At 40.0% G+C, this 13343-nt stretch overlaps 1 protein-coding gene across 2 annotated transcripts in view; it reads right to left on the bottom strand.

Annotated features, from left to right (window-relative positions):
• zfpm1 (zinc finger protein, FOG family member 1) overlaps nucleotides 1-11023 on the bottom strand; it is a 69785-nt gene extending 58762 nt beyond the window's left edge. For both annotated transcript variants that reach the window (XM_027161470.2, XM_047822331.1), the window contains exon 1: nucleotides 10604-11023. In XM_027161470.2, the coding sequence (XP_027017271.2) occupies nucleotides 10604-10643 (40 nt within the window). In that variant the 5' untranslated portion in view covers nucleotides 10644-11023. The remainder of the gene's footprint in view (nucleotides 1-10603) is intronic.
• Between the last annotated feature and the right edge of the window lie 2320 nt (nucleotides 11024-13343).

The following is a 13343-nucleotide window of genomic DNA, read 5'->3' as shown; positions in this document are numbered from 1 at the left end:
ACAGTCATTCCCTTATCTAAGCTTTTTATCATGCTTTCAGTTTTTTTTTTCGCCTCCACTCCCTGTTCTTTGTGGCCTAACTGAAAAAGGTCTACTGCCCTTAAAAATAAAGTCAAACTTTTGGTCTGAAATTTGCCTAAGGCACGCTAATGTGAATAATTCAGCATGTGTGTGAGAGAGAGTTTTAAGTGAATGTGGTTTACGAGTCTAATGGAGAGAACAGGAAGGATTTAAAAAAAAAAAGTCAAAACACACACGCACGCACACACACACACACACACACACACACACACTTACTTTCCCAGTGAAAGAAAATCATGTATCAAATGAGAAAGAATTCACAAGGGGAAAAAAAAGGAATTCATGCACAAACTTATCTTTTCTGTCTCACACTCATATGGCCCCAGAGAGAGAAAAAAGGTGCTCTCTAATCTATCAAGGTCAGTTACACTGCCCTGAACAAATAGCGCGTTGTTCCAGCAGGCAGCTCTCTATGTAAGCAGAGAAGTGACACACAGTCAGGCAGACAGGCAGATAGACAGACAGATAGACAGTCAGGCCATAAAACTGACAGAGACATGGAATTTCTCTGTTATAGGTAAGTTGAAAGGCTGGGTGCAAAAGTTACAGGGTCATGCTGTTGTTTTTTCTCTAGCTTGGAAGACGAGGAAATGACAGATAGCACAAGTCACACGACTCAACTCATAAAACACATGATATGGCGAGAGCTACTAAAGGAAGCCCCTGATACTGCTGCTGACATCAACAGAGTGATCCAGGAAGGTGAAGCACAGCAGGAAAATCTCCACTGGAGGAAGTTTATGGCGTAGAGGAAAGAGAAAGCACAGAGGAGACAGAGAGAATGACATGCACAGAGAGAGAGAGAGAGAGAGAGAGAGAGAGAGAGAGAGAGAGAGAGAGAGAGAGAGAGAGAGCAGGCTTTACTGTAAACGTAACAGCTTCATCAGTGAGATCATTGTGGTATCTTAGTGGAGCGATCAGTGATAAACAGCACCCTGGAAAAGTGTGTAACTGTAGATGGGAGGTCATTGGTCCTCTGACAGGCCAACCCATGTGCTTTACTGATTCCTTCAGTCGTTGTGGGAAGCCATAAGTCAGTGTCTCTTCTTCAGTGGAATCATCTCTGCACTAATATTCAGTCTGGTTGAAATTGGAATCAAGCAGACAGGATGAGCTCAGGCATTCGCTATGAGGGAATGGGGGTGGGGTGGATGTAAGGGGGGTTGTTTATGCACCAACGTGTTTATGCAGATAAAGTGATAGCATTTTGTTGTGTATTAGTCGACATGATTCCAAATGTAATAGTCCCCGAGAGGCAATCGAATAGAGTCGTTCTTCCTCGACTCACCTCAAGCGCTCACACAGCCCTCACAAACTTTCTTATTAATGGGCCCGTTTCCCGATCTCACTCAAAATCCCTTGCTCACTATCTCCTGTACCCGCCATTCCCTCTCAAATAAACCTACAAAGAAAAAGAAATTAACAGGAGAGATTTTTCTCAATAGTGGAACAAGGAGCAAGACGAGAGGATAGAGCCAGCGAGAAGGAGAAAAAGAGAGAGACAGAGAGAGAGAGAGAGAGAGAGAGAGAGAGAGAGAGAGAGAGAGAGAGAGAGAGAGAGAGAGAGAGAGAGAGAGAGAGGAAAAAAAACATAATTTATCTATGTATTATCAAGAAAGGCAGACACTTTAATCAGTCAGCTATGAAGTCAGTATTTCCATTCTTATCTGTCGCAGGAGTGGAAATGGAGAGCAGATAGTGCGCTGGGAGCCCATCGGTGGGCAGGAATGATAATGGGGGAGAGAGGGCTGGCTATTGGACCGCTGTGTCAGCTCTATCTGCACCCATTATCAAGAGTCTTATCGGCGCTGCCATCAGCCAAGCTGTAATGGGGCCAGTTCAACTTTCCACATTATCATACGCCAAGACCTGCTTCAGTGAGGCTAGAGGTCTGACTGGAGACAGAGGGATAGAGGGTGGAGGAGGAAAGAGCGGGACAGAGATACGCAAAGCAAGGGGTCGGCACAGAGGTGTTCGGGAGCATGAGAGAGGAATGGGGGAGAAAGACAGCGATGTGGTCTAAGATAGAAAAGTAGCGCAGCGAAGCAATGAAAAGAAGGACAGACAAACAGTGGGAGAGTAGAGTACGGTATTGAGTTAGAGATGAAGGCGAAGAGGATGGAAGTCAAGCATGTAGCGTGTATGTCAGAGAAGTGTTCACTATCTATTGTTCCTTGGTGAATGTACTGCAACATACAACTGGCCAAGACACCAAAAGGGTCAAAACGGCCAAAGTCTACTCCAAATAAAAATGCTGGCATCAATAGTCCAACAGTTATCGAGAGTGATAATCTAATCATTAGCATCTTTAATCTGTACACACTCTTTTTTTTGGTGATTTAATCTTTTAATTGATAAGAAAATGACAGGTGACCTTTGGTCCACTGTGATGTTTGACTTATTTGGAAAACATAAAGTAGGTCAGCATGCAGTGCACAATATCATATTGTATTTATAGACTGATAAAGAGAAGTGAATATTTAAACCCAAAAGAATCAAAACACAAACATGTAATAATACAAAATAAATACAAAGAAATTACGTAATTAACTAATTCGTATAAAATTATTCATTAAAAAATTATTTTAAAAAATAAAATTATTCAGTTTGCAGAGCTCTTAAAGAGTTCTTAGTGTCTGTGTGTGTGTGTGTGTCTCTGTCTGTGTGTCCGTTTGTCTGTCTGTCTGTCTGTGTGTGTGTGTGTGCGCGAGCTTTATGTGGGTGGAGAAATTGCTATCTGGTCATGTGAAAATGACCAGAAGAAGCGTTTTTTTAATACAGATAGTATCAATGGGTGCTGGCAAAATACGCATTCTAAAGATGTCTATTATTGACATTTTTTTCTGTATTATAAACAGGGGAAATATAAAGCTATGACTGAAAACACAGTAGCTTGTTTGAAATAAATGATGGTTAATAAAATTAAAATGTCAAAAATGCCAAAGTGACATTAATGCTGTTAGAAGCTGTTTTCATTATTTTTTGGCCCTGCTTATTGTTTGCTTGAATACTGAAGAAAAGTTACAGTATGTTTTAACAAATTATTAAAATGTGTGTAATGTATTAACTTAGACTGACTCATCCAGTAACCCCTAATGGACCCCTGGCCTACTTTATCTGGTGACATTTCAGTGGTGAGGCTTGGCTTAAGCTGCACAAAGGGGCATGGAAAAAAAATCATACAAATATTAGCGCAATCTTGATTTTATAGTCAAAGCATTTTTAGGTGTTTCATACAATAAACAAAGGAAAAACAACATGTAAGAATGAGATGGTGGCAATTCTGATTTGTTTCTTGCCCATAAACCATTACAGGCCAATTTCTAGAATAACACTGGCACCATCTCATCATGACACATCACTGTTCTCCACATCATCTTAATGTGTGTGACTTTTTTAATCACACACCTAACCTGATCTATTCTAGAGACCATCACAGACAGGCTATCAGTAAGACATTGCTCATACGCTCATTGCTCATACAGTTTTATACACGTGCGAATCAAACCCAAAGATGAGATCACTCTTAACTCCACAACTACTGACTCACTCTACACATATCTAAGCATGGGTTTGGAGTGACAGAGGGAGGTGGGCAGCCACTTTTTGGCTCGATCAAGTGCAGTGTGTGAGAGCAGAAAGAGGAGACATTCTAGTCTAGACCACCTCTGTTAAGGGGAGCTCCCTGGGGACAGTCTAACCTCTCCTCTTTCTCAGGCCTTTATCCCAGTTGCCCTGCTGTGCTTATCTCTCCTCTCTTCTCTTCCTCTATACCCAGTCCGGAGCTCTCTGCCCACCAGAGCGCCCAGCCAGGCCCGCTTCACTCAAAGCCCAAGTGTAAAGGTGAAAACAAATACACGAGTGTCCAGAAAGACCTCCAGTGTTTTATAAGAATAAGTTTATGAGACTAATAGAGAAGTTCAAATGATTTGGAAAAAAAACAATTTTTTGGGCCTTATTTCTCAATTGTGCTTTAGATGTATGCACAAATTATGTTATTTTTTAGGCCAAAGCAAGCAGAGCAAGTGCCATCAAAACGTCCCTTTAAACACCAAATGATTATAAATGGCAATCAATAAATTCCCATTATGTATAAAATTACCAAGCCACAGCCTGGTTACAATTAGCAATAAAGCCTAAACAGTATAAGAGCATCTTGTAAGCATGGCATGTTCTAGATTTTCCAATAATGCAACTCAGCCACTACAGGGTGTCACTATAAGAGGTAGAGACTAATGCTAATCCTCCTGTTATGGGGTGCCATTTCTTTTGTTATCATTACTGGTTTGATTTGTCTTGAACAGTTTTTAAATCGTCTTGAATGACCGAAATTAAATTAGCAATTTAAACATGACATTGCAATCCATAAATTAATTTGGAGTAACTCACAGCAGTTGCTTAAAGCCGATCAATCAAGGTTTATCTTATTGATTCTCCTTATATGTAGGTTTCCAGAAACTCATTAGCTATAAAAAAAAACAAAAAAAAACACACATTTTTCCAAACTAATGTAGTCCACAATTATTGTGTAAAAATCTCTATAAATAAATATATTTGCATCCAGCTTAATAAATGAGTCTGAAATTTAAAACACAGTACACAACATGGGCAATTTGAAAGTCGCACACTTTCACCGATAGAGCCCTGGTGATAGAGTAAGCCCAGCTAGCACTCTTAACTGAGTTTTACAGCTATGCTCTGTGACTATAAAAGCAGGTCATTGGACCTGTTTGTTCACAGAAGGCCTTTTTTACACCCTGGAAAGGAGAGCTGAGCACAGTAGGAGAAAATGACCTCTTATCGTATGTGCTGGGGGTGGGGGGGTGGGGTAGCTGTCATAGCAGTGATACACCATCCATGAACTGACAGACTACACACACACAAACCCTTGTGCATACAGTATATAACCCATATGAACTTGAACTCCACCAATTATGTTTTAACATCCAATGTCCTGCCAAATAATGTAGTCCAACATTCAATTTTATTGGTTAATTCTAAGGATGAAGCATCACTTCAAAGAACACCCCCTCCATTCCAAGTAAACTCAACATAAAATCAGGATCTCCGATCAAAGAGCAACACTCACCAATCATCCTGTCCGAGTTCACTCCTACATGAGGACAGATTCTATGCTTGCTCGTTAAATGTGCTAATTAAAACACATCATATAAAAGAACATCACATCAATCCAAGCATGGAAATCAGCCAATCTAGTCAACTGTGTTAACCATGATCTCATCAAACATAGCTCTTCCACATGAACACATTATCATATCTCCGTTCGCCATAAAGACTAGCTGATTAACTCCAACCAACTCCCGTTATAATCAGCGCGTTAAATCAACTCCATTAGCCAGCGTTCATCAAAACAGATCCCTCCTGCTATGGAAACTGTTCCAAACATCACATTATCTGCACTAATCAAAAACACTACGCAAAATCTCTCGGCTCCATGTGATTCCACGTGATAGGGGCAGCTCATGATTACTCTCACTGTCCCGGTTTGTTTTTTTCCCAGTGCTTAAAAACATACAAAGGGCCCTATAGGCGCCTTGGCAGTGCATCAATATTTCATGCCCAACCACTCCTGCAACATCGCTTGCATTACAAATTGAGCTGAAAGTTTCTGTCTCTCTTTTCGGAATATTAATGTACTGTCTAGTGTAACATCAAGGCAATTGGTACTGGACTCATTAAACTGTGTTTCAGTCTAAGGTGATATTTCTTACCCAGCATGCTTTGCATGTTTGCTATTGTTTAAAATGTAAGTGAAGCTGATAGCTGTGTTTGCATTGGGGAGAAAAAAAGTTAGAATGTGCATGTGATCACTTTTGTAAATATTTTATTCTAATGGATTTTTTTTTTTACATGAGACCCTGAAAAACATTGGGGCTGTTTACAGATATTATACATATTGCTTTGATGAAAAATAATATACTCTTTGGCTTTGGGGTGGGGGGGCAATGACCCCAGCATTAAGAGTGCTGTGGAAGAGTGTGTGTGTGTGTGTGTGTGTGTGTGTGTGTGCGCGTGTGCGCGTGTGTGCGTGTGTGTGCGTGTGTGTGCGTGTGTGTGCGTGTGTGTGCGTGTGTGTGCGTGTGTGTGCGTGTGTTCGAGTTTGTGTGCGTGTGTGCGTGTTTGTGCGTATGTGTGCGTGTGTGTTGCTCTTCATAATTCACAATGTGCAAAGAGCAGGAAGAAGCAATAACTCTTAACACCAGCACACAGCTATGCTTCAGCCACCAGGCTAACATCCGGCCACTTCCTAAGTAGTAAATATGAATCCACAGGCAGTTTAATGTGACCGCTGGGTCAACACGAACAAGGAAAATCCACAACCAATCATCACAGAGTTTAAGGCAGCTCACCCAATCAAAACAAAGCAAGCAGAAATTCATCACTCTGTCAACTCTAGTGACACAAAAATTGAAGCAAACCTTATTAAAATACCCACTTATACTTCCTGCAATAAGGCTGAAAACTTCACAGCATTCCTTTTTAGCTAATCCTGACACTATACTTAAAACAAATCTGAATCTTTTTCCTAATAAAACCACAAACACTCTACAACACAATGCACATGATTTGAGATGACGATTCCTAATTTTTCTACATATTTATTTCACAGAAAGTGACATGAACTGTCAGAAAAACTGACAAAAACCATTTGCAGCGATGTAGGAAGCCTGCACATGCAACAGACAACTAAACAGTTGATAGATAAAGAAAAGGATGATCGTTATCGGTCAAAAAAATATGTTCAAGAGATGAAAAAAACCCCACAAGTGACATTATTAGAAATCAGTTTCTTCCTCCCACAAGAAGTTTATAAGCCAAGTACTTGTTATTCCATATCAATACATCCCTGATTCTAAATAAAATAATAACTAGCACATGTATTTGCCAACGAGACAACGTTTTTCAGACCTTCAATTTACTTTCGCAGATGTATTAAACCTGTATCACACAGTATCTAATGATAAATTTGAAATCAGAGGCACAAATGTGCTGACACTGTTTTTTAACTTCATCTGCAAGTTTGTTATTTTTTTTTTTAAACAAAAGTTTTGCTCTTCATAGATAATCATCAAGAAAAATCCCCCACATCTCAATACTATCTTATACAGGATCTACTTTGAGTAATTTGTGGAATTAGTTTAATTAGTTTTAATTAAATTAATCGACTATGATGGTTGTTAGGAGAAAAACACAGGGGCGGGAAGAGAGAGGAGGGTGGGAACAAGAAGAGGGAAGGAAGGGGAGAAAGGCATTCACACCTATCATCTAATTATACAACAACATTAATCACATTAAGGCTGGAACTGATTGCCAGGGTCCAGCGCCCTGCTTCTGCTACGTGTCGTTTTGTTATTGCAGCAGAGTCTTAACTCCTGCCTGCTCTGGCCTGATAACAACTCTTATCACACTTGGCAATCTCTATCTGCGCCAGAGATCAGGCCCCAGGGCTTATCAAAAGTTCACATCGAGCTAAAAGCAGAACAAAGAACACACATACACAAAACACACATACACTCAGGCAAAAGACACCAAAGAGCTATGTTTTGAGTGTGTATATACGTGCATGTATGTGCACGCACATTAATTCATATGTGACGGTTTATTGTGCAAGCACACTTTGTTGCTTTTATCTGTGTGTTTGTGTTGAAAAGATCTCATTTTCTTTTATTCAGCATGATGTTTTTAGCAGGATATTAGATTAACCCTCGAGTCAAGTGACCCCTTGAAGCTAAACCTGACAGCAGTTTTCAGCAAAAACAGGAACTGCAGATACAATCATGCATCCACGGTTTCAAAAGAGTGACTCGATCGACATCAACGGAAAGGTGGTCACTTGAATGTTTGCTATGTCTGACCATCGGGTGGCCACTGCTGGACTCAAACACACTCAAGCAACTGACGTCAATGCATAATGCATGTGTTTGAATAATGTCACCCTGTGCAGTGCAGCTGCTATATCTCCACCATCTCTGCACTCTTATCTCAGCACCCATCTTTACTGCTGCCTTATCAGTGCTCACAATCTCACTGTGGGAGGTGCTTTAAAAACCCAGAATACATCCATCTATCATTTCTGGATTCCTGCCTCTCTCCCTTACTGCTTATCAGGTCTGCTATCCTATTCTGCTCTTATCTGCTCCTCTCTCTCTCTCTCTCTCTCTCCCTCTCTCTCTTTTTAAAACTTATCTTCAGATACACCCAGCCAGTCCCAAACAACAACACTAACATGACAAAGATGAGAAAGCGGCAGCCCAATGTAATTAAAATGCCAATTCCAACTCAACAATCGCTTCCATCTGTCTCACGCTGGCTCTATCGGCACAGAGATCGCCGCCTCACCTATCTCGTCTCCCATCTCAACTGTCAAAATACAAGGCCTGGGATCCAGCCTTACTGGGCTGCACGCTAATCTCCACATCGGAGAGGGATGGGTAATCTATCGGAGAGATCTTCAGCATTCTGAGGATGACGCACAAAAGGCACACAAATATTTCCTCTAACTTCCACCATACAAGATACTTTAGCCACAGGCATGCGTAGTAAAATCGCCCAAGACGAGTTGTAACAAAAGGCCTGGGTGTTTAGCATTTTGATCTGTGAAAGACTGCTGATATGGTGTGATTTAAAGAGCATGATCACAAATGTGTTAAAGATGCACTAACGCTGTTCTTTGCTCTGAACCTTTCAGTTGGATGCTACAGCTTGCCGTAACATCTCGCCTACTATCAGAAAAACGTAGGGCTGCCTAATCTACCTCCAATCTCAATTCACGGCTGTCTAACAATGTTAGTTGTGTTAGTGAATGAAACAACACAGAGGCGAAATTATCTTTAGATTAGTTTAAATTTGAGGTAAGAAAAGATACAGTAGATGGGGAAGGAAGCATTCTGGGGCATGATTCTCTTTTCTGTCCCATTTGTCAGAGTTTATTAATAATGTATAACATAATGACACAATCCACAAGTGTACACCATTTATATCAAATGGTGATTTGCTTAAAGACACAGAGAGCTTTGGTCTAAATAAGACATAAATATCTTAATCAAGTGCACGGCTAAAGGCTGGCATGACTGCCTAGAAACGCAGCTTCACAGTTGCTTAACCAAGCTGCGTTACCGCCCTTTACGCTCACTGGTATATGCTAATGATGCCTTATCAGGACATTTTTCTTTTCCTTTTCAAGAGTTACTTTCTGCCTTTGAGTCACATTAATATTTATTTTTGAGTGGGCCCTTTTAAACTCAACCTCCAAGATATTGCTACCGTGCTTATCAGGTCAGAGCATCTCTTCTGGACCAAGAACTGAAACAGCATCTGGCACCAAAGCAAAAACACTTTTCAGCACTGCTTTGGAGAGAGTGACAGGCTAAGACAGGCGGAAGGGGGGTTAGGGTTGTGCTGTGGCATTACATTTTATTTTTATAGCATAATTTTATCAACTCCAAAGATCGCAGGATTGTGATTGTGAACCCTTGGTGCATTTCTAAACAGGAAGGACTTCTCAGGCATGAGCCAATCAACTGTACGCTTCTGTGGTGGAAAAGGATCTTCAAGCGATGGATAATTAACTGGGATCTACATGGAAGCCTTTCTGACAGGGAAACCCTGTGGTAGGGATCTATATTAAAACTGTTTTAAGTGACAGCTAGAGAACCTTAAGGTTCCTCTGTTTTTAAAGAGTGTAAAAATACTTACAAACGGTGACTGAACAGTACTACAGAGTTTAAAAAAGTGGGTACAGGTATGGAAAAAAAAAAGATCCAATGGTAATCCACTATCAGCCAGAGAGATCAGATAGATCTGTTATCAAACGGTCGATCTGTGGGAAGAGAAGTGAAAAAGGCCGGAGGGAGAATGCAAAGCCAGGCACAGACAGAAAACATGAAAAAAAAGCACCCAATTTTAATCCTTATCTCTCATGAGATCGGATCGCTTCTTATCTGGAGTCGCATCGCTTTTTTCACAGAACACTGACATTTTCACAGGAGTATTAAAACAGGAAACCACGGTTACACTGCAGACAGAGCATTATCATCACATTATAAAGTGTTTTCGCTGAATGTTTTGTCCACAACGCTGATCGGAACTCGTTAGGGTTGAAATCAGATCACAGTGTCCTTAGTCGCGTTTATCTCAAGCGTCTTTGTGCACGATTGTGAGCCCTGTTCCTGTAACCACCTCTTGTTTATGTATCTCTGTGTTTGTGTTGTTATGCTACAAGTAGCGCGTGATGGAATAAACTCCACTCGCTCAGCTGTTCTCGGTGTCAACAAACTACAGTCTAAACCTTATTACAATCCTCTTGACACGTTCTACACGTTGTTTATTTGCCATAAACACGTGAACGGCGTGTTAACGAGTGGAGTCTGGTGTGTGCTGGACCTGGATATACACGAAAAGCTGAATGAAACTTATAACTACAACGAAAATGGTATTATAATAAAGTTCCTTGGCGTTTATATCGTATCCGTTTGCTACTGATTGTAACTTTAGAGCTTACGTTTGATCTGACGGGGTTTACTCTGCTTCCTTCGGGACATGGCGGTTTCCCCGTCCGGCGGAGGCGAAGTGATGATCGGCTTCTCGGTGAACTAGCAGCGCTGGGACTCGACCTGCCCTGCGTCCGGATGCACCCGCATGACCCGCACGTGAAGACTGTCAGCCGGCAGCGCGAGCTACCTGTAGCCGTGGGAACGTTTGCTTGCTTCTCCAAGACGACCGTTTTTTTATTCTTTCTCCTTTTTAACGTTGTCAACAACGTTAACCGCAATCACAACCGGGCTGTTACATAAACCTCTACTGAAAAACACAAACAAAGCGTTTATTTACTGGGTCGATAACCTGCTCGTCCGCCGCGCTTCCAAGTGAACAATTCTCAATGGGGTTTGATCGCAACAGCCACATGAAACAGTGGAGCTGACCGAGCGGAGCCACGCCCCCGGAACGCCTTTCGCGTGTGACGTCACGCCGCATGCCGCTTGCTGCTGCTGGCTACGCGTGCGCTCACAAGAATACTGTATTAGTGATGTAGTATTGAGTGTGTGTACTGTCGGAGTATACAAGTACACAATCGTCTCCTTTTCGAACCTTTTAGAAGTCTTACAGTCCAAACTATAATATAATATTTGATAACATTTGATAAAACGGTAAATTCTCTCGTTCACAAAGACACAAGCACAGTAAGGCTTTGTTAGTAGACTAAAAAAAGTGACTAAGTTACCTATTAAAGGTATTTCTTTAGCTTAATTATGCCTTATTATGACATTATTCCTAAGATATTAAAATACAAACAGATAGATAGATAGATAGATAGATAGATAGATAGATAGATAGATAGATAGATAGATAGATATGATAAGATTAGATGATAAGATTGATTGATTGATTGATTGATTGATTGATTGATTGATTGATCAGTAGTAGTGTAGTAGTGTAGTGGATGCCCTACATTTCAATGCGTGTGAATGTGTGTGTATTCTTTCCTCCTCCACATGCTGTTGATCTCTGAATCACTATCCTGAACAGCATCTGAAAAGACTTATAGGAGATTTATGAATTAATTGTTACTAATAATAATAATAATAATAATAATAATAATAATAATAATAATAATAATAATAATGATAGATAGATAGATAGATAGATAGATAGATAGATAGATAGATAGATAGATAGATAGATAGATAGCAGAAGTATCTCTATAGAAAGCCAAGTAAGAAAGTATGAAATAGATGTAATGACATTACAATTGTGTTCAAGCAGGTGCTTAAATATGCAAAGTACATTTTGATCAAAGATAAATCACTAAAATGTACTAGACCCAGGTCATAGAATGTGTTCCCCTAGTTGATGCATTCAGCGTACCTAGTAGGTAAACATACAGGCTCACTGCTTCCATCTAGTGACCACAGCATAAATAGCAATATCCGTCATTTAATATCTCTCAAAACGTGACGATTTCGCAAAACGTTTGAAGATCTTGAAGAACAAAAGTAGAACAGTAAAGGAGTTTAAAGTGAACGTTTGATGAACTCATGTAGGTATTAATCTCACTGATAAACCGTGAACTGCCAAATGAATTTGGTCAGGTGTAGGGAATGAGTGGTAATTAATTCTCTTGCTTAATCATGTAACTTTTTTTTTTTCTATTTTAGATTTAATTTAAAAAGTCAACGTGAAATTAACCTGACATTTTTTGCCATTGACCTATGCACAATAAATCACAATGACAAATAGAATCAGAATTTTAGGGAAAGAAGTGTGCAAATTAATATCAATAATTAACTTTTTATTTTGTTATTTGCAGAGGCACATTTGTCAGCAATTACAATGGACTATCATTCTGGTTAAGTTTCTGGATAAGCATTGGACACCTGGGTTTCTGTGCTTGTCCAGATGACACTCTAAATTTGACTTGGCTGTACAAAAAGATAAACTGTCTGATGCTGTGTGCAGTCTGGAGCAGGTTCCTTCATGGTTCAGCCTGCATTTACCCTCCCTTATGTTCTGTAGTTTCCCTTTCCATTCCTCTGCGCAGCACTCTCACAGCATGTTGCTACCACCACCATGCTTTACCATAATGTTGATATTACCTATTTGATGAGCAGTGCCTGGATTTCACCGGAGATAGTGCTTGGAGTTCCCCCAGATACTCAGGAGTGACTTCCATTTAGCAAACCTACTGTGTGATAAAAACCTGATTAGAAGAGTATTTCTGAGATGGGTGTCCTTCTGGAACATTCTGCAAATTGCTGTACATTTGCTGTCCTTTTGTCACCTTTATATTTTGGCTCGATATCCAGCTCTAAGAGTATTGATGTGATGGGTCCCATTTCAGGTATGGAAACAATCTTGGACTTCTGACTGTGAATCGTAGAACCTTGTATAAATTTGTGTTCATTTTTAAATCATGCCCAATCGCAATGCTTTTGAGCTCAATCTGAAGTGTTAAACATTGGTTTGAAAACATATGGAGAGTTCAAGAGAGTTTTTCTTTAATAAAATTGGAAAATGGCTAAAAATTTTAACTTTGTCATTGTTAATTATGAACTGTACAATAATGGTAACAAAGTAAATGTAATCCATTTTAAATTGCATTTTTTTCTTTTTTTCTTTCTTGCTTTTTTTTTTTAAATTGCATATCTCTTAAACTACTATTTGTTTTTAAACAAGGGTAAAGGTGAAGAAATTTCCATTTTGTCCAAATTATTCATTCAAGGCTAATAACCACCTCTTTGAAT

The sequence above is a fragment of the Tachysurus fulvidraco genome, chromosome 13, assembly GCF_022655615.1.
Source record: "Tachysurus fulvidraco isolate hzauxx_2018 chromosome 13, HZAU_PFXX_2.0, whole genome shotgun sequence".
NCBI lineage: Eukaryota > Metazoa > Chordata > Actinopteri > Siluriformes > Bagridae > Tachysurus > Tachysurus fulvidraco.
Note: the sequence above shows the minus strand (reverse complement) of the source record. Positions and strands in the feature narration are given on the sequence as shown.